Source organism: Curcuma longa, chromosome 7 (genome assembly GCF_044706935.1).
Source record: "Curcuma longa cultivar G26 ecotype Majalengka, Jawa Barat chromosome 7, ITB_CL_G26_1.1, whole genome shotgun sequence".
NCBI lineage: Eukaryota > Viridiplantae > Streptophyta > Magnoliopsida > Zingiberales > Zingiberaceae > Curcuma > Curcuma longa.
The window spans coordinates 6,141,062-6,163,285 of NC_133867.1; the positions used below are offsets into that span (position 1 = coordinate 6,141,062).

General features: G+C 39.0%; 4 protein-coding genes and 1 pseudogene across 6 annotated transcripts; 2 read left to right on the forward strand and 3 right to left on the reverse strand.

Annotated features, from left to right (window-relative positions):
- Positions 1–262: 262 nt before the first annotated feature.
- On the reverse strand, positions 263–1,127 carry LOC141832663 (uncharacterized). Its single transcript, XM_074720122.1, has 2 exons — positions 694–1,127; positions 263–398 (listed from the first exon to the last, which is right to left on the reverse strand). The coding sequence occupies exons 1-2, from the start codon at positions 1,125–1,127 to the stop codon at positions 323–325; spliced, it is 510 nt and encodes a 169-aa protein (XP_074576223.1). The 3' UTR covers positions 263–322.
- Positions 1,128–3,817: 2,690 nt separating this feature from the next.
- Positions 3,818–8,921, forward strand: LOC141832039 (putative protein phosphatase 2C 26). Its single transcript, XM_074719505.1, has 4 exons — positions 3,818–5,366; positions 5,745–5,858; positions 6,029–6,293; positions 8,154–8,921. Exons 1-4 carry the CDS (start codon positions 3,879–3,881, stop codon positions 8,288–8,290), a joined length of 2,004 nt encoding a protein of 667 aa, XP_074575606.1. The 5' UTR covers positions 3,818–3,878; the 3' UTR covers positions 8,291–8,921.
- Positions 8,922–9,894: 973 nt separating this feature from the next.
- On the forward strand, positions 9,895–12,465 carry LOC141832040 (uncharacterized; annotated as a pseudogene).
- A 2,755-nt stretch (positions 12,466–15,220) lies between these two features.
- LOC141832041 (abscisic acid receptor PYR1-like) lies at positions 15,221–16,216 on the reverse strand. The gene has a single exon (XM_074719506.1). It carries the CDS (start codon positions 16,171–16,173, stop codon positions 15,496–15,498), a length of 678 nt encoding a protein of 225 aa, XP_074575607.1. The 5' UTR covers positions 16,174–16,216; the 3' UTR covers positions 15,221–15,495.
- Positions 16,217–17,384: 1,168 nt separating this feature from the next.
- LOC141832043 (protein RGF1 INDUCIBLE TRANSCRIPTION FACTOR 1-like) lies at positions 17,385–18,981 on the reverse strand. 3 transcript variants are annotated; one of them, XM_074719510.1, is made up of 4 exons: positions 18,698–18,981; positions 18,410–18,616; positions 18,049–18,264; positions 17,385–17,977 (listed from the first exon to the last, which is right to left on the reverse strand). In XM_074719510.1, exons 1-4 carry the CDS (start codon positions 18,698–18,700, stop codon positions 17,687–17,689), a joined length of 717 nt encoding a protein of 238 aa, XP_074575611.1. In that variant the 5' UTR covers positions 18,701–18,981; the 3' UTR covers positions 17,385–17,686. The 3 variants fall into 3 exon arrangements, with proteins under 3 accessions (XP_074575611.1, XP_074575610.1, XP_074575609.1); XM_074719509.1 differs by having other exon boundaries at positions 18,410–18,619; XM_074719508.1 differs by lacking the exon at positions 18,698–18,981 and having other exon boundaries at positions 18,410–18,625.
- Positions 18,982–22,224: the final 3,243 nt, after the last annotated feature.

Genomic DNA, 22,224 nt, shown 5'->3' on the forward strand with positions numbered 1-22,224 from the left:
TCATACTTTAAATGTTATTATTAATCCTTAAAATATAATACTTTTTCCTTTTTCATTAAATACACTGTTTTTATGATCTTAAGTTTGCTAAGAAGGTTTAGACAAACATTTAATGAAACATTCATTCAACCTGTTTGTTTTGTTTGGTAATCAGACAAAACCAAAAACAAAACAAAAAACAAAAACAAAAAACAAAAAACAAAAAACCAAAACAGTGTAAACAGAGGTTAGAACTTCAGGCATAAGCTTTGCTGTTGCTCTGTAAATGGTGAGAGTTTATCAGCAAGGCCATGGCTGGCCCTGTTCTTCAGTTCAAGCTTTCTCAGCCATGGCTAGCTCTTTTCTTCCCTCTCTGCCATAGGCAACTCCAACACCCAACACTCCTCAGTTTTGCATTCCTGTAAAGATCAAAATCAAATTAAATTAAAAAAAAAAAAGATAAATCTTCTGTATCTGTACACTTTTTTCTTTGTCAAAAAGATAAATCTTCTTCTTTCAGACTTCTTTTTGAATTATTTTCTGCCATTTCTTTTGACTATAATGATCTTTGATAGATCATTATCCATGGAAGGGCATTTCGACAATAATTATAAAGTAGGAGGGCCAAGATGCTAATGATAAGAAAACTACGGCAGGACCTTTCGAAGAATAGCAAACGTTTGAGGGTTAAATTAAAATGTTACTCCACCTCACCTCTTATCGCCGTCTTCTTCCGTCGCCGCCGCCGGGCGGCGGCGGCGGCCGTTCGTCGGCGTCGTGAGGCTCCGCGACAAGGACGACGGCAGGTACAAGTTGAGCAGCACGCCGTCACTGCCTCCGCCGCCGCTGCTGGTTCTCCTCTTCTTCTTCTTCTTCTTCTCCTCCTCCTTCCCCGCCACCGGCGGCGAGTCTTTCTTATCCTCACCCGCAGCCAGAGAGCGATGCTCGACGAGGTCGGTGAGGGAGAGCTCGTACTCGGATTCAGGGACGTCGTGCAGGAGCAGGAGCAGCTCCTCGCGGCGTTTGGCGATCTCCAGTGCTCTCGAAGACACCGGCGCCGCCATGAGGCCGCCTTCCATCTTCTTGCCGGGGAGCCAAAGTGGCCCTCCGGCGAGGGGAGTTGCAGAGCCTGCGTTGCCTTCCAACATGATCTGGGAGAAGAGATTTGGATTTGATTGTTCACTGCTTTAATACGATCTTTAGTTCTTTGGTCAACAAGAAACCTTTGATTCGATTAGTTTAATACCTCTTTTAATTTGATGCTTAATGAAAGTTAAGCAAGCACAAAGACGGATTAAATACTAATTAATCATGAGTTGGATTAATCATCTTTGTTCCTTGGCATTTATTCAACTCACAAAACTATGCTCCACATGTCTTTGAGATGCTTAATTGCTTCTTTTGGGAGATAATAGAGGATTAATTAAGATAAAGGTTGTCATCATCTTGGTAAAATGATCATTAAATGCAAAGATATTTACCAGAAAATAATTAAAAAATAAAAGAAGAAGTAGAAGAAAGAGAATCCTTGACCATAAGAGCCACTTTATGGACTCAAGAAATTACCACAGAATTTATCTGCTTTTTTAAAAATACTTTTCAAAGTTTTAAAGTCAACAAAATTCCAAAGAAAGTTTTGGAACAGGAATAAAAATCTAATAATAATAATAATAAAAGAACAGAACAGATTAAGTAGAAAAAACAATCACAATCAACCAAAATAATGTTCTTGCTGCTTCAACTAAGAGGCGACACAAGAATTAGAGAGAGATTTATATGATACACAACAATACATATGAACACAGCATCCCTTTGAAAAACACTATTTTTTTTCCACCTAAGTTAATTTCAAAAATCACCTCATTTTCTAGATTTACTTAATAAATAGAATGTGGGATCGAACCGTTCGATCAAGTTAAGATTAATCGACGTAAATTAGATACTTGATAAAAAAAATATTTAGAATACGGAGAATGTGCAAAATTATTAGATCTTATCGTATTATCAATTAATTTCACTCAGATCCAATGTGAAACTGACTCTAAATTGTTGAACTAATTTATGATTATCTTTGAATTAGGGGTGAACGTTCTATTTTAGCATTTTGGGTGTCTTATCTATAAATTAATATTTTTGACAAAGGACCTCAAAAAAAAATTCCCTAGCTCCTGATTACTTATGTTTTGATGATCAATCATTATTGCATAAGTTTTTGGAGTTGTATCAAAAATTAAGTAAGAATAAATTTGAAAAAAAAGAAACAATAATACGTTAAACTTAATTTTCACCTTTATTCGAAATTTTTCTAAATTTAACTCCCTTATCACTAAGTTAAGCAACTATCGGTAAGCCCATAGGGACTTTAGTCATGTTAGATTACATGGATTGGGCCAGAGGCCCAATTGGCCCGCTAAAATTTAGATCATTTTTAATTGATTTTAAATTACGATATTAAAATTTTAAAATGCATACGATCATAGAGTGTTATAGAGGCTAAGGACACCCCCGGAGTATAGTTAAATTGGTTACGATGGAACATAATTACGGAAGTATGCAAGGGTCGAGTCGGCAATGCCCTTCTCCGTTATGACGAACTGTAACTTATCGATTTACCTTCTCACCGACCGTGTGAAGCCGTTGGGGTGGATGTCTATAAGTTATAAGCTTGTTGTTACATGATTCAAGCAAAAGTCTTAGTAAACAATTTTAACATCCTCTTCGTTCGTTCGTTTTTTCATTCGTTCATTCGTTCGTTCGTCTTTATGCACCGATAGCTAGACGTATCAATAATAGTGCTCAAATAATACATTATACCACTTTGAAGTGCAGTGCAACCCTAGAAAAAGTCAAAGATTCTCATTGTCGATTCTTCAATCATATTAAATTCACTTGCTTTCCTTGATACAAGAAGACAAACCTTCTCTCAATTATTTCATTTTATTTCATTTTTTATTTTATTTTTATTTTGAAATTCTCTCATTTATTTATTTATTTATTTTTCTTTTACTAAACGAAGAAGGTGACGGTGGGCCCCTTTCCCGCACTGTCCAGTCAACTCTTCTTTGACCCCACTGCCGATGTCGGCCCCACCACCAGCCACCCTATCCTCCCCTTCTTTCGAACGCTTGTCGCTGACTATTCCTAGTTGGCGGGCCCCAGCCTCTCGCTGCCATCAAAGTCGGGGTGGGTAGGCGCCTGGGTGGACTCCGAATCGTTATACCGACTCCTCACGTGAATCGCACGTGTCCCACTCGACTTGACTGGCAGGAAATCTTTCGCTTGGGATCCGGTTCGCGAATGCTCTCCGGCGTGCAGGCTTCAAATCGGGATCGACGGTTCAGATTCGCAGTCGGCGTCGATCCATAGGGCGAGCGCTGGAGGGGATCCCGGATCCCGACGCGAGCAGCGGGCTCGTGCCGCCCTTTGACTCCGTGACGACGACGTTACCGAGCTCGATCCCCACCGTCCGACGCGATACGTGTCGCGCCCACGGGACCCTCCACCCAACATCGTGTTTAATTCGCATTAAAGCGCAGGAGCAGCGCAGTTGACTTGCGTCGTGAGAATGCCACGTCGTCGAGCGTCGCGCCACGTCAGCGCTGTCACCGAGGCGAAAGGCGTGAAGAGCGAGAGAGAGAGAGTCAAGCAGCAGCGCAGCGAACCCGCAGCGGAGGGGACCACCACTCATTAGAAGTGGCTGACGAGTAGTCAGTCGAGGTGAGAAAGTGAGTAGAGAAATTGATTTTTTTGGTTTTTGTTATTTAGTGCGGAAATCTTTATTTAGTTAAATAATTAAAATAAATCGGGAAATGGAGTCCGAGTTCGAGCAAGTCTTTGAGTTGTTGCGTTCCTTTTGCTTCCACTGACTCGAAGGAAGGAGAGGGAGGGATTTGGTGGCGATGGGGAGCGGCGCCTCCCGTCACCGTCTTCTTCACTGCCTCCGTCCCTCCGGCGACGGAGTTGAATCCGGCGAGGCAGACGGAGGCCATCCGATCTATGATCTGGGCCCGCTGGACGAGGCCCTGGGCCACTCCTTCTGCTATGTCCGGTCTTCCTCCCCTGTCCACTCCCGATCCTCCTCCCTTTTGTCTGCCGGAGACGAAGATAGAGGTGGAGGTGCAGGTGGAGGCGGGGAGATCGCTTTCAAGACCATCTCGGGTGCGTCCGTCTCCGCCAACTCGTCCGCCCCGCTTCCCCTGTACGACCCCGCTGGCCGCCCTAACCTGGCCGGCTTCCGGAGCTCGTCTTCCTTCTCGGCCCTTCCGCTCCAGCTGTCCGCAACCGCGGTGGCCTCGGGGCCGCTTGATCGCGGGTTTTTCCTCTCCGGCCCGATCGAGCGAGGGGCGCTCTCCGGGCCCCTTGAGCCTGTCCCCTTCTCTGGCCCCCTCGTGAAGAAGAAGAAGCGTCGTGGTATTGCCGGTAGGTTTCGGAAGCCGATGCTCCTCCGGCGGAGCATCTCCGAGAAGAATCGTCCCTGGGTATTTCCGCTCCGGAGCTTCCTCGCTCGGCAAGGCGACCAGGAAGTCGATCCCTCTGCTTCCGTTGCCGAGGAGAACGTGCAGTGGGCTCATGGAAAAGCTGGAGAGGACCGCGTCCACGTGGTAGTCTCCGAGGAGCAGCGGTGGCTCTTCGTCGGGATCTACGATGGGTTCAATGGGCCAGAAGCCCCAGAATTCCTCGTCGGAAATCTTTACCCTGCGGTGTTGAGCGAGCTCCGCGACCTTTTTTGGGAGGAAGTTGAAGAAGGCGCACCCGGGGAAGCAGATTTAGATGAAGGGAGCGAGAAAAGAGTTGCCTTTCAAGAGGATTCCAAAGTTGGAAGGCGGCTCTGGGAGTTGCTCGCCGAGGGAGACGGCGACGGTGAACTTGACATCTCCGCAGGATCTGGTGGGTTTGCTTTCACATTATCGAAGATGAGGTATGGGATTGGGAGCTGGCGGAAGGATGGCCGGAAAATGTGGCTTCCCAAGTGGAGATACGATTCCGAAGAAAAGGTCAAAGAGATCAAGCAAGTCGCCGCGAACAGTAGACACAGGAAGAGGAAGAATGGTCCTGTGCCTGATCATGGATTGGTCTTGGCAGCGCTTGAACGGGCGTTGGAGACTACGGAGCATGAATATTTGGAGATGGCGGATAAGGTGATGGATTGCAACCCTGAGCTAGCCCTGATGGGATCCTGCCTGCTGGTTGTGTTGATGAGGGACGAAGATGTTTATGTGATGAACGTAGGAGATAGCCGAGCAATTGTGGCACAGAATAGACCAAAAAGAAACGCCGATGGCAGGTTCGGGGGACGCGCAGAGACTCTGGAAATCGAGGGATCCGATCAAGAATTGGAACTTGGAGCATTGCAGCTATCAACTGATCACAGCACGAGCATCGAAGAAGTAAGTGTGCATTGAAGAATTTGATGCATTTAATTTTAGAATTTGCTCAATCGGTTACCTCAAAGCATTTCATTATAATCTGGTGACTGACGTGTCTTGAATGTAATGTTCATTTAATTCTGGTACTGATTAACCAAAATTAATGAACAAGTATCTTCTGGTTTTATCTCTTTCATCTTAAGTTTTTTAGAGAAATTGATTATTGAATATCTATGTAGAGGGTTTCCACTGCAACTAATCTTAGGGAATATTTTTGCCATCTCCTCTTCGCTGATTGTTAGTTTTACCGATAGAAATTTTCTACTGGATCTATCTTTGCTTGTGACATGCTCTAGAGTTGTTGTCTCTTTTCTCCTAAATGGGTCTTTGTTTCTACAGGAAGTACTTAGAATAAGACAAGAACACCCAGATGACAATAAATGCATAGTAAATGACAGAGTAAAGGGTAAACTGAAAGTCACAAGAGCTTTTGGGGCTGGTTATCTCAAGCAGGTACTGTTCTTTCCATTAAGTTGTATCCGTTATGCATGCCAAGTTGCTCTATAGGACTTTTTAGATGTTCCCAGGTGGTAATAGTAATAATAATAAACATGCAGTAAGTTTCATCATTCAAAAAGAAATCCCTCATTGCAATTGACTAGCAATTTCTTACATTTTCACAGCCCAAGTGGAATGATGCATTGTTGGAAATGTTCCGGAATGACTATGTAGGAACTGCGCCGTACATATCTTGTACACCTTCACTTTGCCACCGTAAGCTGGGAGCAAATGATCAATTTTTAGTTCTCTCTTCTGATGGTCTGTACCAATATCTGAGCAATGAAGAAGTTGTCTTACATGTACAAAGTTTCATGGAAAGGTTTCCAGATGGAGATCCTGCCCAAAGTGTGATTGAGAAACTTCTCTTTCGTGCTGCCAAAGAAGCAGGTATTATTTGTCTCTATTCTTATTTCCCCACTTGTGGTACTCGTAGAAGTTTCAATATTAGATCTACATGTTCACAGTGGTTTTTGATGTTATCTCAGCTTCCATTTTTTTCCCATTAGTGTTGATCATAGATTGGGTATTTCTAAACATAATCACAGAACTAACTTACATCCTAGTTTACACACTTAAACACCATAAAGTTTACCATGCTCTTAAGTAAAGCGAATGTTGTTATTCTTTAGCATTTCGATTAGTAGCAAGACTGACATATTACAAAATCAAGTAAAAGGACTAATAAAAATGTTGAAGTCCTTTACAAGGCCTTGGATAGTGATTGATAGACGGATAAGATCCATATGGTTGAACTCAAATAACCTGGACTAACATGCATGATGTGCATGTCCAGTTTTAAGCGCTTTGTCTATTGCTATTTTTTAGACAAAAAAAAATAATTTAGCAAAATTTTAAAGCAAAATGCTAGCTAAAGATTTAGGCTCCAGTAGTCTGATTGTATTCAACAATGCGAAACAAATCAGTGACTTGAATTACACTGGATCTACTTCATGCTGGTTCAGCATTGAAACATGCAGTCTGGTATAGTTATAGCTTTAACCTTAAGTGGCTCGAATAACATCAAAATAGAAAATATTTCCATATGGAAATTAGAAACCTCAGCTGTAAAGTTATCAAATCCATCAGTAACAAACGGTGTGTTTCTTCATTAGCTTCTTGGTTTGTTTATCAATCTATCTGTTATTTAATCTGTCCTGTTTCTTGTTGAATATCAAGCCAAAACCCAATTTTAAGAGAATCCAAATACCAAGGCTTAAATCCTGATACTCGATAACATGCCAAACATAAAACAATGGACTTAAGAGCATCAAGATATTATAGCTGAAACTTCAATCCTTGCCAAACACAAAGCAAGGTGGATATCAAACAGTGCCAGTTTTAGATGTAATCATAGTTTGCATTTGCAGGTGGAAAATCTTACTTGAGCTGGTTGAAATTTTAAAAACTGTATATGGGTAAATATGTCCAGTGCATATTTAGCACATATTAAAAAAGAAGATGAAAATTTAATCATTTTGATAATGATATATAATTTTGTCTATCAGTAAATGTACTGTTTATATACATCAGATAATATATCAAATTGTTCAACCTAAGCTATTCATCATCTCAGAATAAAAAAAAGTTGCATTTGAATTTTAGATGATATCATCCTCAGCAATTCATAAATTAATGCATGTGGGGAGGTGGTATGAGAGAGATACAGGCTTGATCGAATCATTCTTAAGGAGGAATTAGACCTGGACTTAGATTTCTTTGCTCTCATATCCATCCACATGGTTATGCAGCTTCGATATAATGTAGGCAACCTTTTCCCTATGTATCCCAAGTAGGGCTACTCTGTATCGTACATGCAATACTGCACTTTGTCGCTTCACTTATGTGCTGCTTTTTGAGACAGTGGACCAAACTTAAAATGTTAGGTTTTGTGAATTTAGTCAATCATCAGGACTGTTTTTTTTTTTTTTTTTTTGAAAAGGATGTATTCACTTGGGAATTTCTTGAATGCTATATAGTTATCTGAAAAGAGGTGCCTTCCATTGTCTTTGGAAGCTCTCACTAGAATGAGTGGTACCTTTTTACGTTCTAAAACTCAATTCCACCAAGGGCTAATACACATAAGAACTACAAATAATTTAAAATAAAAAAAAATCCTCACATTAAGAAAAAGTTCAATGCAGATGTTTTGCTGCTCAATGTCTTAGAGTGGTTTTATCTCCAAACTTGATGCTTGCATCCCTAGACCCCATTGAGCTTGTACTTATATTTGATGTATTTCGCTTGCAGGTTTGGACTTCCATGAACTGTTGGACATACCTCAGGGTGATCGCAGAAAATACCACGATGATGTTACAGTCATGGTTATATCTCTTGCAGTTGATGGTAGAATATGGAAGTCATCTGGAAAATGTGTGAAATGCTAAGGGAGTTCTTAGATTTTTGGCTTTTGATAGCATATCCAACCACTGGCTCTCGGCATACATTCATGTTTTACAGAAGCTTAAGTGAAAAGTATTTCAGGTTCTAGCACATGATCTTGAGCCAAGTCATTCTGAAAGATGATATCGAACGTCTCAATCTGTGATACTGTCTCGGCTTGCTGAATTAGGTTGCTCACCAGTGTTTCAACCGGAACTGGTTTGTGCTGGGAAAGAGAAGGGGACAATTACCTGGAAGAAGCACAAGAAAGCTTGATGTTTAATAACTCCTTCCCCTCGGTTTGAGGCTCATGATGGAGAAATTTGAAATCAGAACACATTTGAGCATTAGGAATTAAAACAAGCTGCGATGCCCAAGTCAAATTCTTGTTGACCAAATTGGATCATCTTTCGCGCAGAGAATTAATAATTCAGGTATGCTTTCGCTCTCCATGAAATCAAACTGCATCAAGGAGACACTATCCAAGCCGAGAAAGTTTTGATCAAAATTAATTTTCTTGCTTCCTCTCTTATTCTCTAGTTAGTTTATTACCAAATTTGTGTTACACTTGCACTCTGAAACTTTCTTCAGACATATATAAAATGCATTGTAGGATTTCATCCTGTTATTTATTTATTTGTTTTTTTTTTTTTTTTTTGCAAATTTACTCCTTAAACATCCTCAAATTTTGTAATTGCCTTGGTGTTTTTTAAGAGCTGTCTCTTCTTTCCTTGTATTCACCTACATCTGCCTTGACCAAGTTTGTAAAGCTCTCCTATGATCTATATCAAATTGAAAAATCATGATGTGTCACATTTTGGAGAATAGAGATGGTGATTATTCCAAGGACAGCATGATTTTGAGTTCATTGATTGCCTTTAGATAGCATGAATTTGTTTAACTACTTGCTAATTTAAAAATTAAACTCAAAGTGTAGTCAAAAGATTGATTATTAGTGATGCAGGTGTTGAATGCTCAATTGTGATGAACACCACTTGTGATGATAATATAATTTATGTACAAGTGGAAATGGTTTAGGACAAAAGTAATTAGTCTTATCTTTTATAATTGTTCTTAATCTTATCTTTGTCTCTCCTTTATCAAGTTATGAAAGTCTATAACAAATATGGGAAGGTAGTGGTTTATGTACTAATTTCCCAATAATTGTGGATTAGTGCACTCAACTTCAATTAAAGGTCAATAAAAAATAATTTAATCAGTTTAGATATTACTATTGAAGTTATAACAACATTTTCAAAGGATTTCACTTTCCTACAGATTATTTGGATGAGGTGAAAATGTGAATTTTTAAAAATAATATCATAGCTTTATTGCATCATTATTACTTCATAGAAAATAATAATATGAAATTGTTGTACCAATTTAAAAGATTGCAAAATATTTCCAACTAAGTTTTGTTTAAAGTTGCGAAAGAAGCCCGTTATTTTCCTTAATTATCAAAATAGAGCCCTCCAAATTAACGTTACATGCGAGAGAGGAGGAATTTAATCGCCAGCAATATAAAATAAAATAATAATAATAATAAATAATTCGAGAAGAAGAAGTAGCTGTAGCTCTCCGATCTCTCTGTCTTTCTCGAGCAGCGACAATGGCGAATCCGAGCTCCCCTGGCGTCCTCGCTGCCGTGGAGGAGATCATGAGGATTTACCGAGCTCTTCCGCCGCGGCCCTCCATAGAGGAGGTGGAGGCTGCCGTGGCCGTCATCGAGTCCGTAGACGCCGAGGAGGCGGCGCGGATGAGGGAGATTGGTCGGATCCAGAAGCTCCCCGATGTCCCCGAGGAGCTCTTCCTCGTCCTGCAGGAGGCGAGGAAGAACCAGGTGCTATTCCAGTGCCGGGAGCAGCGGCGGGACGCCATGGCCGTGGTGGACTCGGACAGGAGGTTCCAGGCCTTCGATGAGCTGGTGCAGAGGGCCTCCAAGGCGGTGCGTGATGCGATTCGAGGCTGGATTTGATGCGGCAGTGCCCAGATTGGGCAGGAGTTTTAGCTTGATCGGGAAGGAGAAGGATGACAAGTTGGGGGATTTCAATTCCTTCAAATCCGAGGCGTCTTCAGGTTAGAACATTTTCCCCCCTAATTTTACTACTGTTTTCTTAGTCTTTTCCCCTCTATTTTCTTCGATCCATCCTCGTCTTTATGCTCAAGTAGGCTAATTTTCTATAAGATGAAGCTCAGATTTTACAAAAGGGTTACTGATAACCAACAACTCTTCTCAATTCTCTTTTGTTTATCATATCTATGAATTAATCATTTGATTATTTCTCTTGTATATTTGTTATTTCCTTGCATAGAATCAACAGAGGACCTGAATTTTTGTGATCTTGTGGAAGATGGAAACTAAAGAATGCTTGAAGAATTGGTTTTCTTATTCATTCTTTTCCTTCACAGGGTAAACAGAACATGAATTAAAGTGGACAATGACCTATGGAGTTTCTTTTTTCTCTATCCATAATTCAATTTTTGTAGGGGGAGGTAGTGTCTGGTGAGGGTGATGAACCAAATTGATCGAAAACCCTAAGCTTCTCGTAAGTGTTAACCTAATCTACCACAAACTGCTTTTTTGAAACCTTGATCCATGGATGAGAAGATGGCATTGCTCTGTATGTTGTTTTTTTGTTAATTGTTTCACACTTTATTATATTTCAGCTGATGGTTTATTCAGATTGAGCCCTAATTTTCTTGTTTTATGGTGGATATAGGTACTGGTGATCGATCAAAGTTGAGCTTAATCCAAGTGGCAAGCTTAATTGAGAGTTCAGCAAGGAATGGAGTTGGAGTTATTAACCTTCAAGGGAAGTTGTCGGACCAGATTGAGTGGCTTCCAGTATCACTTGGAAAACTTCAACAAGTCTCTGAGTTAAACTTATCCGAGAATCGAATCGTCGCACTTCCACCATCGATCGGCAGTCTAATATCCTTGACGAAGCTCGACGTGCATTCCAACCAGCTGAGCAGCCTTCCTGACTTGTTTGCCGAGCTATCCAACTTAGTTGATCTTGATCTGCACGCGAACAGACTCGAATCTCTACTGTTATCGATTGGAAACCTTACCAATTTAGCCAACCTTGATCTTAGTTCAAATCAGTTGTCTGGTCTCCCAGACACTTTAGGCAACCTCACAAACTTGCGAAGATTGAATGTCGAGACCAACAATCTCGAAGAGCTTCCTTATACGATCGGATCATGCACTGCCCTGGTTGAGCTAAGGGTGGATTTCAATCAGCTGAAAGCACTGCCTGAAGCAGTCGGAAAGCTCGTAAACTTGGAGGTCCTTACATTGCACTACAATAGAGTTAAATCCTTGCCTACGACCATGGCTTCACTCACTAAATTGAAAGAGCTTGATGTGAGCTTCAATGAGCTCGAGTCCATTCCTGAGAGCCTTTGCTTTGCTACTAGCCTAGTGAAGCTGGACGTGGGAAGAAACTTCGCTGACTTGAGGGCGTTGCCGAGGTCGATCGGGAACCTAGAAATGCTGGAAGAGCTAGACATTAGCAGCAACCAGATAAGAGTGTTGCCTGATTCCTTCAGGTTCTTGTCGAAGTTGAGAGTGATCAATGCGGATGAAACTCCGTTGGAAGTGCCACCGAGAAGCATCGTAAAGCTAGGAGCACAGGTATAGCTATGAATTCTTCTACAATATCCAATTCTCATATGAAGCTTTGTGTGTTTTCTTTCCCTCGGCAGGCTGTCGTGCGGTACATGGATGATTTGGTCGGACGGAGCGTTCCGCAGGCAGATCCAATTCGGCAGAGGCACACTTTATGTTTCCATGTATGCTCATTGTCTTGACCTCAGAGTCCGCTCAGCACATATTTCGTGTGGTTCGGGAATGTCGGCATTCTGCAGCTGTAAGCTTGGCCTTTCCTCATCTGATCGAGTTCATTCAGAAATATCTTTTAGGGTTTCATTGTGTTGTTGTATCTGAATTGGATCTGAGTTTAACATGTAGCTGGATTCAACACCTTCCCATGTCTCTACAGCTCAGGAGCAATCTCCAGATGGCACCAGATTTTGAAATATAACCAAGAAGATACAGCCAGACCAGCAAAATTTGAGGAATTATTATTATTTTTCATGATCTGGATGGAGAGAGACAGGAAGGGGACTTCTTGTAGGGACCAAGAACAGTAAGCATTATTAATAGTGTAAAGCCATTATTTTGTGATGAATACTTTCTCTTTTCTTATTTTGATAGGGAAAGGCTGGTCATCCTCATGTTTTAGACATGTTTGATAGTGTAAAGGTCTCAATCAAACATAAAAATTAGTCGTTTAATTAGTTTAAAATTATCGAAAACATAGTAGGAATGGATGGATTGAATCAAAGTCAAAATAGTTTCCTTTCATTATAGGGAAAGGATCAATTTCAAATTCATTTGTGGATCAATTTTATTCAGTTGTTTCTTTCACCTTAAATTAGATGGAACATTTTCTTACCTCTTGAACCAATAGTTTTCCTTTTGAAGACGATTTGTCACTGCCTACTAGGAGCCTAACAGTAAGCTCGCACCGAGCTTCCCTCGAGCTTATGGCCGCGAACAAGTTACTACGTAGTCGTAACTCGCTAGCCACGAGCTCACGACAATTCCCCTCCTATTTTTTTTCTATGATAGATCATTCGTCCCTCCTTGATCCATCCTCTTGTCATCTTCATCCTCCTCACAGATCACATCATTGATAAGCTTCACATCTTGATCATTTCTCTCAAACTAAAGCATCATTTGTTTGCAACCATATCATCAATCATTCTCTAGTAAACACTGTTACTCAGTAGAGAACATAGAACATCCATAGGTTGAGTCAGCCATTCAAGTTGTCGCTGGATAGTAATCTTATCGGTGAACAGGTCGCAAATATCCTATCATATAATATCTCGTCTTTGTACAATGATAAAATAAAATAAAATTTATTTAAATATAAATGATAATATAATAGAAAATCAAATGCAATGAATATAAATGCACCTCAAAGATCTCTATCTTATTGCCAAGATGCCAATGATGAAGAAGATTTCTAACCTTAATCAAACATTAAAAGAAATTTTAAAGAAGCATCTTCCAAATTACCCTAATATATACTGAAAAATTTATATAATTAAGTAAGTTAACTTCTTATATAACTAACAGCCAAAAGTACCATAATCTATTCAGTTCATTGAAGTATTCAGTGGCACTGATCCAAAACATAGATCAACTTCAAAGTAACATAAACAAGCTTATCTTATTCCTGGCTTCTTCCCAGTGCCTAGTGTTCTGGTAAGCAAAAAGGAAGCTGTTTTTTTTAAAATAATGAAAACGAAATAAATATATAAATAGAAGATTACCTGAATATGTATCAGCTAGTGTTAAAGAGGAGTTACAGTCTCCTGGAGTTCATTAGTATTTCCAGTTTTCTCATTTTCTCAACTTTTCTGCCATGCAATAAACTTTGCTTTTGCATGCATGGTCCAGAGAGATTCCCTTGGGGATAGGCTGAAGCTTTTGATCTTGTCTCACGAATTCCTCCTTTTGGATCCTTTTCGTGACACTGCAAGACCTAGAAAAGTTTCTATCTGCCATATTAAATTCCTGATGACCCTTATCGGCCTTATCCCTTTCTTTCTATCTTTTTCCCCCCTTATCTCCAGTCAGGTTGTCACCATCCCTGAGCTGCTTTTTGTTTTTAAAGATGCAGGTGCAGACGCAGATCCCTTAATGTTGACACTCCATCTGCATTGCTTTTACACCCCTTCACTTAGATAGGGCAAATTTGATTGGGCAGTTGGTGATCTAGATGAGTATTAGGATGTTAGAGGAGAAACTAGCCTTTCAATTCTTTTAATGTATTTAGCTACTAAGAAATACTCCTTGACACTTTAAGTTGGATTGAGCTCTCTACTCGGCTTTAACATAGTAGTATCCCTAAAGAAATCTCCATTCTTCTCTAGGGCTTTAACAAAACCATTCATCTAAGGCTCTCCGCCACCCGTATAGAAATCCCCTAAAAAACTGTCAACCAAACTATTTCAAGAAGTGGTTTGATCAATTTCCCACTTTTGTCAATCTCTCCTTTAGTTATGAAATCATAATTTAAAATGTTTGAGAGTATTGGTATATAGGCTAGATTTTACAACTCATGCCACGATAAACTGAGGTGGAGATTTGAAGGGGACAATGTGGGAATAATGTGCATTGTTTATCAAATTGTTGGATATACTGAAAATTTACCGATTTCACAATCTCGACATGTAGTCCTCATGTTTAAGTGCATTGGCATTATCTAAGTCAATTTATGGTGAAATTTTGGTGCAACATATTGTTTATTGAGTTGTTTGGTGAAACAACTTGCTAGATAAGGGAAAGTAGTTTGGCATAACAAGTGAGAGAGAACTTGGATTCAGTGAGAAATTTGGTACAATCATAAGTTAGATTCTTTTGTGGGCTGATCCCTTTCCTTACTTTGTTCATGTGACAATTGCGGTAAGGCGCCAGCTCTTCATCCCATTTCATCTACTAACAATCAACCAACCACCAGTTGGTTAAGATGAAAGAAGGGCTTAGATAAAGCTTAAACCAGGGAAAGAAAGATGACCAATCCACAAGAATATCAAAGGTAGCCCCTATCTCCCAAAAGGAAGAGGATAGATAGGTTAACAATTTGAGAAAGATAATTTTTTTAACTAATCAAGCAGTAGATTAGGCTGGTGTCACTACTGAACCAGTTTGAATTCCAATCAAAGTGAGTATATATGCTAATTATGAGTAGATGAAGTGGCCTTCCATTCCTAGTTTAACAACTTGTCTAATAAACATGCACCCAGATCAAAACATACACAGGATGGAACTGGAGAAAATATACAATTATGAAGTGGCATGACAGGAATTGAAATTTAATAGTCACAACAACAATTAGAGAGCAAAATGAGAGGAGATGGGGATAAATATTGTACCTTTCATTCTCCATAAGCATAAGCACCAGCTCTGACCACTTTTACAAGATACAATTTTGAACAATACAAACAAGAAGAAGAAGGATTAGTGAACAACAATGACATTGGTTGGACAATGAAGTAAAGTTTAGAGAACAGGGGAGGAGGGGATAAGGGTTCATGCTTTGCAATTAACAAAATGAGGAGGTGGTTTTGGTAATTTTACCAACATCACATCAGAAACCCCAAAGCAACAGACTTGCAGAAAAGGGAAGGCGACTCACCTCGCCGAGGGCGGCGGCGGCGCGGCGGCTTTGGCCTCCTCGGACTCCGCCGCGGCCATCGCCTCCGCCAGGGACGCGAGCTTCTGGAGGTTGAGGCGGACGACGGTGTCGGCGAAGAGACGAGTGTCTTCCTCCGTGTTCCCCTCCGGCACGTCCACCACATACGATTCCAGGACCACCGCCCAGGGCACGCCCTCCCCCTCGCCCTTGGGGCGCACCTCGTCGACGGTGGTGACGGATCGGTAGTTGCGGAGGCGGTGCTCGCCGCCGACGATGGTGAAGCCGGTGACCCGCGCGGCCTCGTCGAGGACGTCCAGTCGCTCGGTGCTGGTGCTGGCCGGCAGGCCGGAGATGACGTTGACCTCGCGGAGGCAGCCCGGGCGGATCTCCCCGCCGCCCTTGATGGCGCAGCTGCGGATGAAGTGCTTGTAGGCCTGGGGCCGGTCGAAGCGGCGGACCACAGACCACACGATGTCAGCGGGAGCGCGGATCCGCTGGGCGAGGAGGGAGGAGCACTGTGCCGCGTCGACATGGTACCGGTGGTGGGATTCCACTCGGGGACGCAGATCGGAGTACTCCTCAGGCGTGAGGCCCGCCGGGATCTCTTCCTCCGCCGGTGGAGCCTCCGTCGCCGGGGATCGCAATGGTGCTCCTTCGCCGCCCTCCTTCTCCATGGATCGCTCAGCTCGGAGTTGGAGTTGGGTAAGCGGAGGCGGTCGCTGGTTAAAAAAAAATAATAATAATAAATAAATAAATAAAAGTCTTTGCTTTAAATTATTTCTGAAATAGACGGCGGAAATAATGGGGCGGCGTTTTGGGGTCTTTATTTTATGAATTTTTCAATTTGGCCCCTTCATTCCATCTTAAGAAAAGAAAAATACTTCCAAATTTAGAAAAAATAATATAATACTAAAAATATATAAAAATACTAATTATATATATATATAATAAATAAATACTAACAAATAATAAATAATCTTTCTCTTTATTATGTAAAAGTTATCGTATATCTTTTGTCTAAGAAATACTTCTACGGATATAGTCAAGTTGGTACTAAGACGGTAGATTATCACATGAAAATAAAGATGGAATCTCGAAAAAATAATCCTTTAAGGGAAAAAAATCTCTCCCATGTGAAGAAATTGCTCGGTGTGTCCCACAAATGTTGGACATGTTAAAATTTGATCATATTGGGCCGAGAAATTGGGTTGAAGGTAACTAAATGGGCTGCAATTTAGTAAACACAATGGAGAGCCCATTTAAATATTGATAATATATAAGATGTTGACGCAATTAAATGTTACTTGAACTAAATTAATTACCTTTTTCTTTTTAATTTATTCTTCTCTAGCAATTGCGAATAAATTAACCCAAGTCTAAATCACGGATTAATTAACACTAATAAAGTGTGTTTCATCATCAATCCATTAGTTTAAGTGGTGAAGCAATGCATGAAACATGAGATGAAATCATGACTTAGCATTAATTATTTATTTTTTAAATTGAGAAAAATATGACTTATTCCAAGTAGTATGTGACGTAAAGATTTTTTTTAATGTACTAAATTGTTATAAAATCATAAATATTATAATATAAACTCATCTAATATTATTATTATTGTAGCAGTTATAATTTCATAATTGTTACCACATTTATTTTATTCATATAATTTGATAGATTGATTTAAGATTTAAAATATGTGAAATAATAATATTGAACAATTTACTTAGTACAACTTTGTTATTTTATAACTTTTTTATAAAAATAAATGACAGAGAAGTGGTATTTAAGAAAAAAAGCTCTTTTAAATTATGCACTAAAATTTTCACACACAACTTACCAAAAATGGAAAAACCAGAATCCTACTCCACATTTCCAGTGAGGAGGCAAATAAAAAGCAGCAGCAACTTCTTCCATGGCTGAAACTAGAGATTACACGGATATTTACAGTGCAGTTATCGCTTTCTACGACCTATCCAATATCCCAAAACTCCCAGCTTTTTGTTCTAGATAATCTCAATCTCAAACCTTTATGATACTGATAGATTTACATTTACAGCTACATTTATCTGCTAATTTTACTCACCAGATTGCTTCTTCTTCTTCTTCTTCTCCGGTGATCTGCTTTTATTGAGAGAGTGTGGTGGTGTTGTTTTAACTGCTTCTGTATGGTACAGTGATGGCGGCCTAGAAGTATTCAACTATTAAGCTTCCAAATGGAGCTCGGCGGGGAATGCCTTTTCTCCTCTTGGCGCTGCGGAAGCTGGCGGCGGTGGGCGGCGGAGTCGACGGCGAGAAGCTCTGCGTCACATTGCTCTTGTCGCTGCCGCGACTGCTGCTCGTGTCAGACTCCTCCTCCTCCTCCGAATCGGAGTCGCCTTCCGCCGATGGCTTCTTCTTCAACTTCAGCATCTTCTTCTTCTTCTTATTCTTCTTCGTCCTCCTGTTGCGGGAGTAGTCCGAGGCGGTGCCGGCGATCTGGAATTGGGCGTTTGCGTCTGTGAGCAAAAGGTTGGATTTTTGATAGAGGGAAGTAAAAGTAGTACTACCTTGCAGCCGAGGGAGCAGAAGCGGAAGGAGTCGAGCAGGCTCCGGTCGCAGACCTCGCAGGTGTTTGTGACGCCCTTGCCGGGCCGCGGCTGCGGGCGCTCGTTGAGGAAGACGACGCGGGCGCTGTTGATGATGTAGGTCTGCACGCCGGCGATGTCCAGCACCTTTTGGATCTCGGAAACCCTAATCACGTCGTGGTACGAAGACCTCCTTATCTGCCGCCGAAACCAGAACGACGATTCAGCGGCGGAAAAATTAGGGCTTTGGTCTCGCGGAGGGAAGCAACCCGACGGGATCGCGAATCAAAAAGGAGGAGGAGGAGGAGGAGGAGGAGGAGGAGGTTTAGGGGAAGAGACGCACCTGGATAGCCCGATGCTCGCGGTGCTGCGCGAGGCAAACGGAGCAGAAAGCGCCATTCATGCAATCGAGGCAGTACATGTTGCACTCGCTCTTGTGGGAGTCGGCGTGGAGCTTGCATTGAACGAAGAAGCTCGTCGCCAGAAGCGGCCGCAGCCACGCCGGCCACCGTCCCTCCTCTCCCTCCAGTCCTCTGCCGCCGCCGCCGTCCTGCTGCATTCCGTATCACCAAGAAGCAAAAAAAAAAAAAATCCAACCTTGACGCGCAAAATCAAGCCAAAAAAAACTCACCATGACTGCCCCGATCCTGAAATCTCTCCGACTGCTATAAAAATCGCATCTTTGATCGGAGTCAACTGCGGGGTTGACGAGTCGATGCGAAGCAGGAGAAGAGAGGAGGAAGAAGGGGAGGAGACGAAGAGGAGAAAGAAGGTTGCGCTTGTTCTTATCCGCTCAAAAATTCCAGAGCAGAAGAGGTTTTAAGATGCGTCGATGGCAAGGAACTCCGACTTTTCTTCTTCTTCTTCTTCTTCATCTTCTTCTTCTTCCTTCACATCGCCGTCCGTCCATTTGATTATTCGTAATGCGCGTCTTTTTCTGCTTTGCTTATTTTCCCAAAACTCTTTTTATCGTGTGTGTAGTAGTGTGCTCATGCCTCCACTACTTTCATAATTTTCAAAAATATTATTATTATATATAAAATACGACAAAAATATCTTTTTTATAGACCCATTTGGTGAAAATAAATTTAAAATACCCCCTTTATTTTATTAAATGTCGAAAATAGTACCCTATTTTCTTATGAAATATGATACTCTAGTTTTTAATGAGACAGTTAAAATTTGATTTCTAATTACGATCCACTAAAGATATTTTCATCTAGTGGGATGATAAATTTAAAATATTGATTATTAATGACAGACAATCACGAACACTTCTCTATTTATTTGATAGATGAAATATGAAATTGAATTGTTCACTCGAATTAGTCACTTCTAAAACTAAATACTCAGATTATAAAAAATAAAAAATAGATATTCCACATTCTTATTTCAATTATATTACTAATTTTAATTTAAAAAATCAATAGTATTTGATAGAATTTTATTAAGTTAAATTAATTTTGATAAATTAGAATAATTTTGACCTATACTAAAATAATTTTTAACTATAATTATTTAGTAATTTTAAATATATTCAGTAGTTTTGATTGAAATTGCTTTAACAATATATAATAAGAATATTTTGAGATTTGAGATAGAATCCAATTGAAAATTATAAAAATATTGATGTTTGAATTCAAGTTTAAAAATTATATGATATTCAGATTCAATTAAAAATTTAAAAATATAAATAATTATAGTTCAAGTTCAATTTGAAATAAAATTTAAATTTAAGTTCAATTTGAATTGGTTAAAATTTTGATTTGGAGAATCGAACTATAATTTAAAATGACTTAAATTTAATTTTTAATTTAAACATATTTAAATTAAAATTATAAAACAATAATCAGAATTATATTCCTGAGTGATTCATAAACAATCAAATAAAATATTATAGGATTAAATTTGACGTAAAAAAATTATCGAATATGCTTGAATTTAATATTTTAAATACGAATCAAATATTTTTTTAAACTGATTCTAAAATCTCGCGAACATGTTCCTTCCATTCGTTTGCACCTTTAATGAAGCTCCATGTTGATATAATTTATTTAAGATCACCCAATTCTATTGATAATTATGGAGGAATTATGTAAAAAGGTTTGTTTTAGGGGGGTAAACGACAAATTACGATTGGACGGTTTAATTTAAAAGGTTGATGTCTGCGCTCCTTATCGAAGATGTCTAGTATGACACGGCAACGGATTAATTTTTATTTATTTGAATTTTCAATTGTTCCAGGACCATTTTGATTAAGTGTATGTGGAGGGGCCCATTGGTGATCCACATCACGGCGCAAACAAGAGATGTGGGCCACCACCACCCTCACTAATAAATTGGAAGGCAAAAAAAAACCATTTCATCCCTTAGTTTATCATTTATTTAAAAAAAATTCCAATTTTTAGTTGATTGCTAAATATAGTGTGAGCTTTCACCTCTTATTTTATTATTATAAATAACTATTTGTAATATTTGAGCATTGTCATTATATCTATTAAAAAAATTAAAAAGATAAAAATTTTTATATATACCCTTTATTTATTGATATTTCCTACTATTTAATTATATATATCCCATCAACTATCCTATTTAAGTACTTTTAGCATTATTATCTTTTATTTAATTTTTAAATTAATCTATCATGGTGTAGTAGTTACGAAATCATAATTGTTACAATATGAACAAATTACATTGTGATAATAGAAACATAAATAAATTCACTGATTGTAACAGCTACAAAATTATAACTGTTATAATATACCTGATGGTTCAAAAATAATAATACAGAATAATATTAAAGAATATTTAAATAGTTATACATGGTACAAATTAAACAAATAGAATAAAAAATTATCAAATAATAAAATTTAAAAAAATACTTACAAATTTGATTATTTTATTTTAGTGGGTTGTTAGCCTCATTAACCAATTATAATTAAAGAACTAAGTGATGGAGCATATGCTTGTCTTTAGAGCCAAATTAACACTAAAAGCACAATAAAAAGGTTCCCCTTAATCCCCTAATTGCAAAACTAATATTCTCTTAATTGTGGCTTATCCCCATACATGTCAAATCAATTTAAGAACCTAATAGTTTGAGGATAGAGATGAATTCTCCTTGAAAATGACACTTTAGAGAAAAAGTTATTCCTTAATTATAAATAAAATTTGAATATATAAAAACTTAAAAATCTTTAAGATATTAGTTATTCTTTTGGACAAATAATTGTCCCTAGTGGAGAGTCAATGTGTTGCCTCCATCTTATCCATTTTGAAACATCATTGATAGTTAAGTTTTTCTTTGGAAGGTGTGATGCAAATTTGATAGGGCCAAGTCGACTTTGGACAAGTAGAAACATACAAATCCTCTTCCTATTCATCTTTAAGGGTGGGTCACTTTTAATCCTTTTTGCCACTTATTTAGGGTAAATGAATCAAGTCGAGTTAAATTTTGTATTATGCAAGTTTGTTTTATAAGATAATTAAGTCAGTTCAACTTTAACTTTAACTTGATTTAAGATTGACTTGAGTTTAATTCATTCTGTTGTTATCAAGCTCTTATTTAAATTTTTATATTTTTAAAATTATTTAATTAGTTAGTGAATTTTATATTATAACTTGTTTATTGAGTTTATTTGTCTATTCATAATTTTGATTAGAGCTTTGTTGAGCAATATGATTACTTGTGAATAATATTTATTAATATTGTTCACAAGTAATTCATAATATTTGTTTATGAATATTAATAAATTAAATATATATGTGTTTAAATTTATTCATTTAGTTTAATAAATTATTAAAACTTTAATAACTTTTGTGAATGAAATATATATTAGAAAAAAAATATAAAAAAAAGCAACGGAGTGAATGGTATTAGTGGAGTTAGGTAAAAGAATATATTTAATTTTAATTTTAATTGCCTAATATATATAGATATTTTTAATTTATAATTTTGATGTCATTAATTATTTGAGTATTTTGCTAAAATAGAAAAGTCAACGCAGAAGACTTCTTGACTATAGTTGACCAAAATCTTGACTTCTTGGGCTTAACGACATTTTAGAGGCCCAATAGCAGCCCATCAATGGAGCCCATGAGCGCCCCGATATAAAGCCCAGGAGCTGCTTCCCTAGGAACGTCGACGGCGAACTCGAA

Bases quoted from the DNA above. Each gene is read 5' to 3' on its own strand.
- LOC141832663 (XM_074720122.1), bottom strand. From the start codon at position 1,127: ATGTTGGAAGGCAACGCAGGCTCTGCAACTCCCCTCGCCGGAGGGCCA. The intron at 399-693 runs GTGAGGTGGAGT...TGATCTTTACAG, and splicing joins GAAGAAGACGGCGATAAGAG to GAATGCAAAACTGAGGAGTG.
- LOC141832039 (XM_074719505.1), top strand. From the start codon at position 3,879: ATGGGGAGCGGCGCCTCCCGTCACCGTCTTCTTCACTGCCTCCGTCCC. The intron at 5,367-5,744 runs GTAAGTGTGCAT...TTGTTTCTACAG, and splicing joins ACAGCACGAGCATCGAAGAA to GAAGTACTTAGAATAAGACA. The intron at 5,859-6,028 runs GTACTGTTCTTT...ACATTTTCACAG, and splicing joins GGGCTGGTTATCTCAAGCAG to CCCAAGTGGAATGATGCATT.
- LOC141832041 (XM_074719506.1), bottom strand. From the start codon at position 16,173: ATGGAGAAGGAGGGCGGCGAAGGAGCACCATTGCGATCCCCGGCGACG.
- LOC141832043 (XM_074719508.1), bottom strand. From the start codon at position 18,625: ATGCAGCAGGACGGCGGCGGCGGCAGAGGACTGGAGGGAGAGGAGGGA. The intron at 18,265-18,409 runs GTGCGTCTCTTC...TTTCGGCGGCAG, and splicing joins GCGAGCATCGGGCTATCCAG to ATAAGGAGGTCTTCGTACCA. The intron at 17,978-18,048 runs GTAGTACTACTT...GCCCAATTCCAG, and splicing joins TCTGCTCCCTCGGCTGCAAG to ATCGCCGGCACCGCCTCGGA.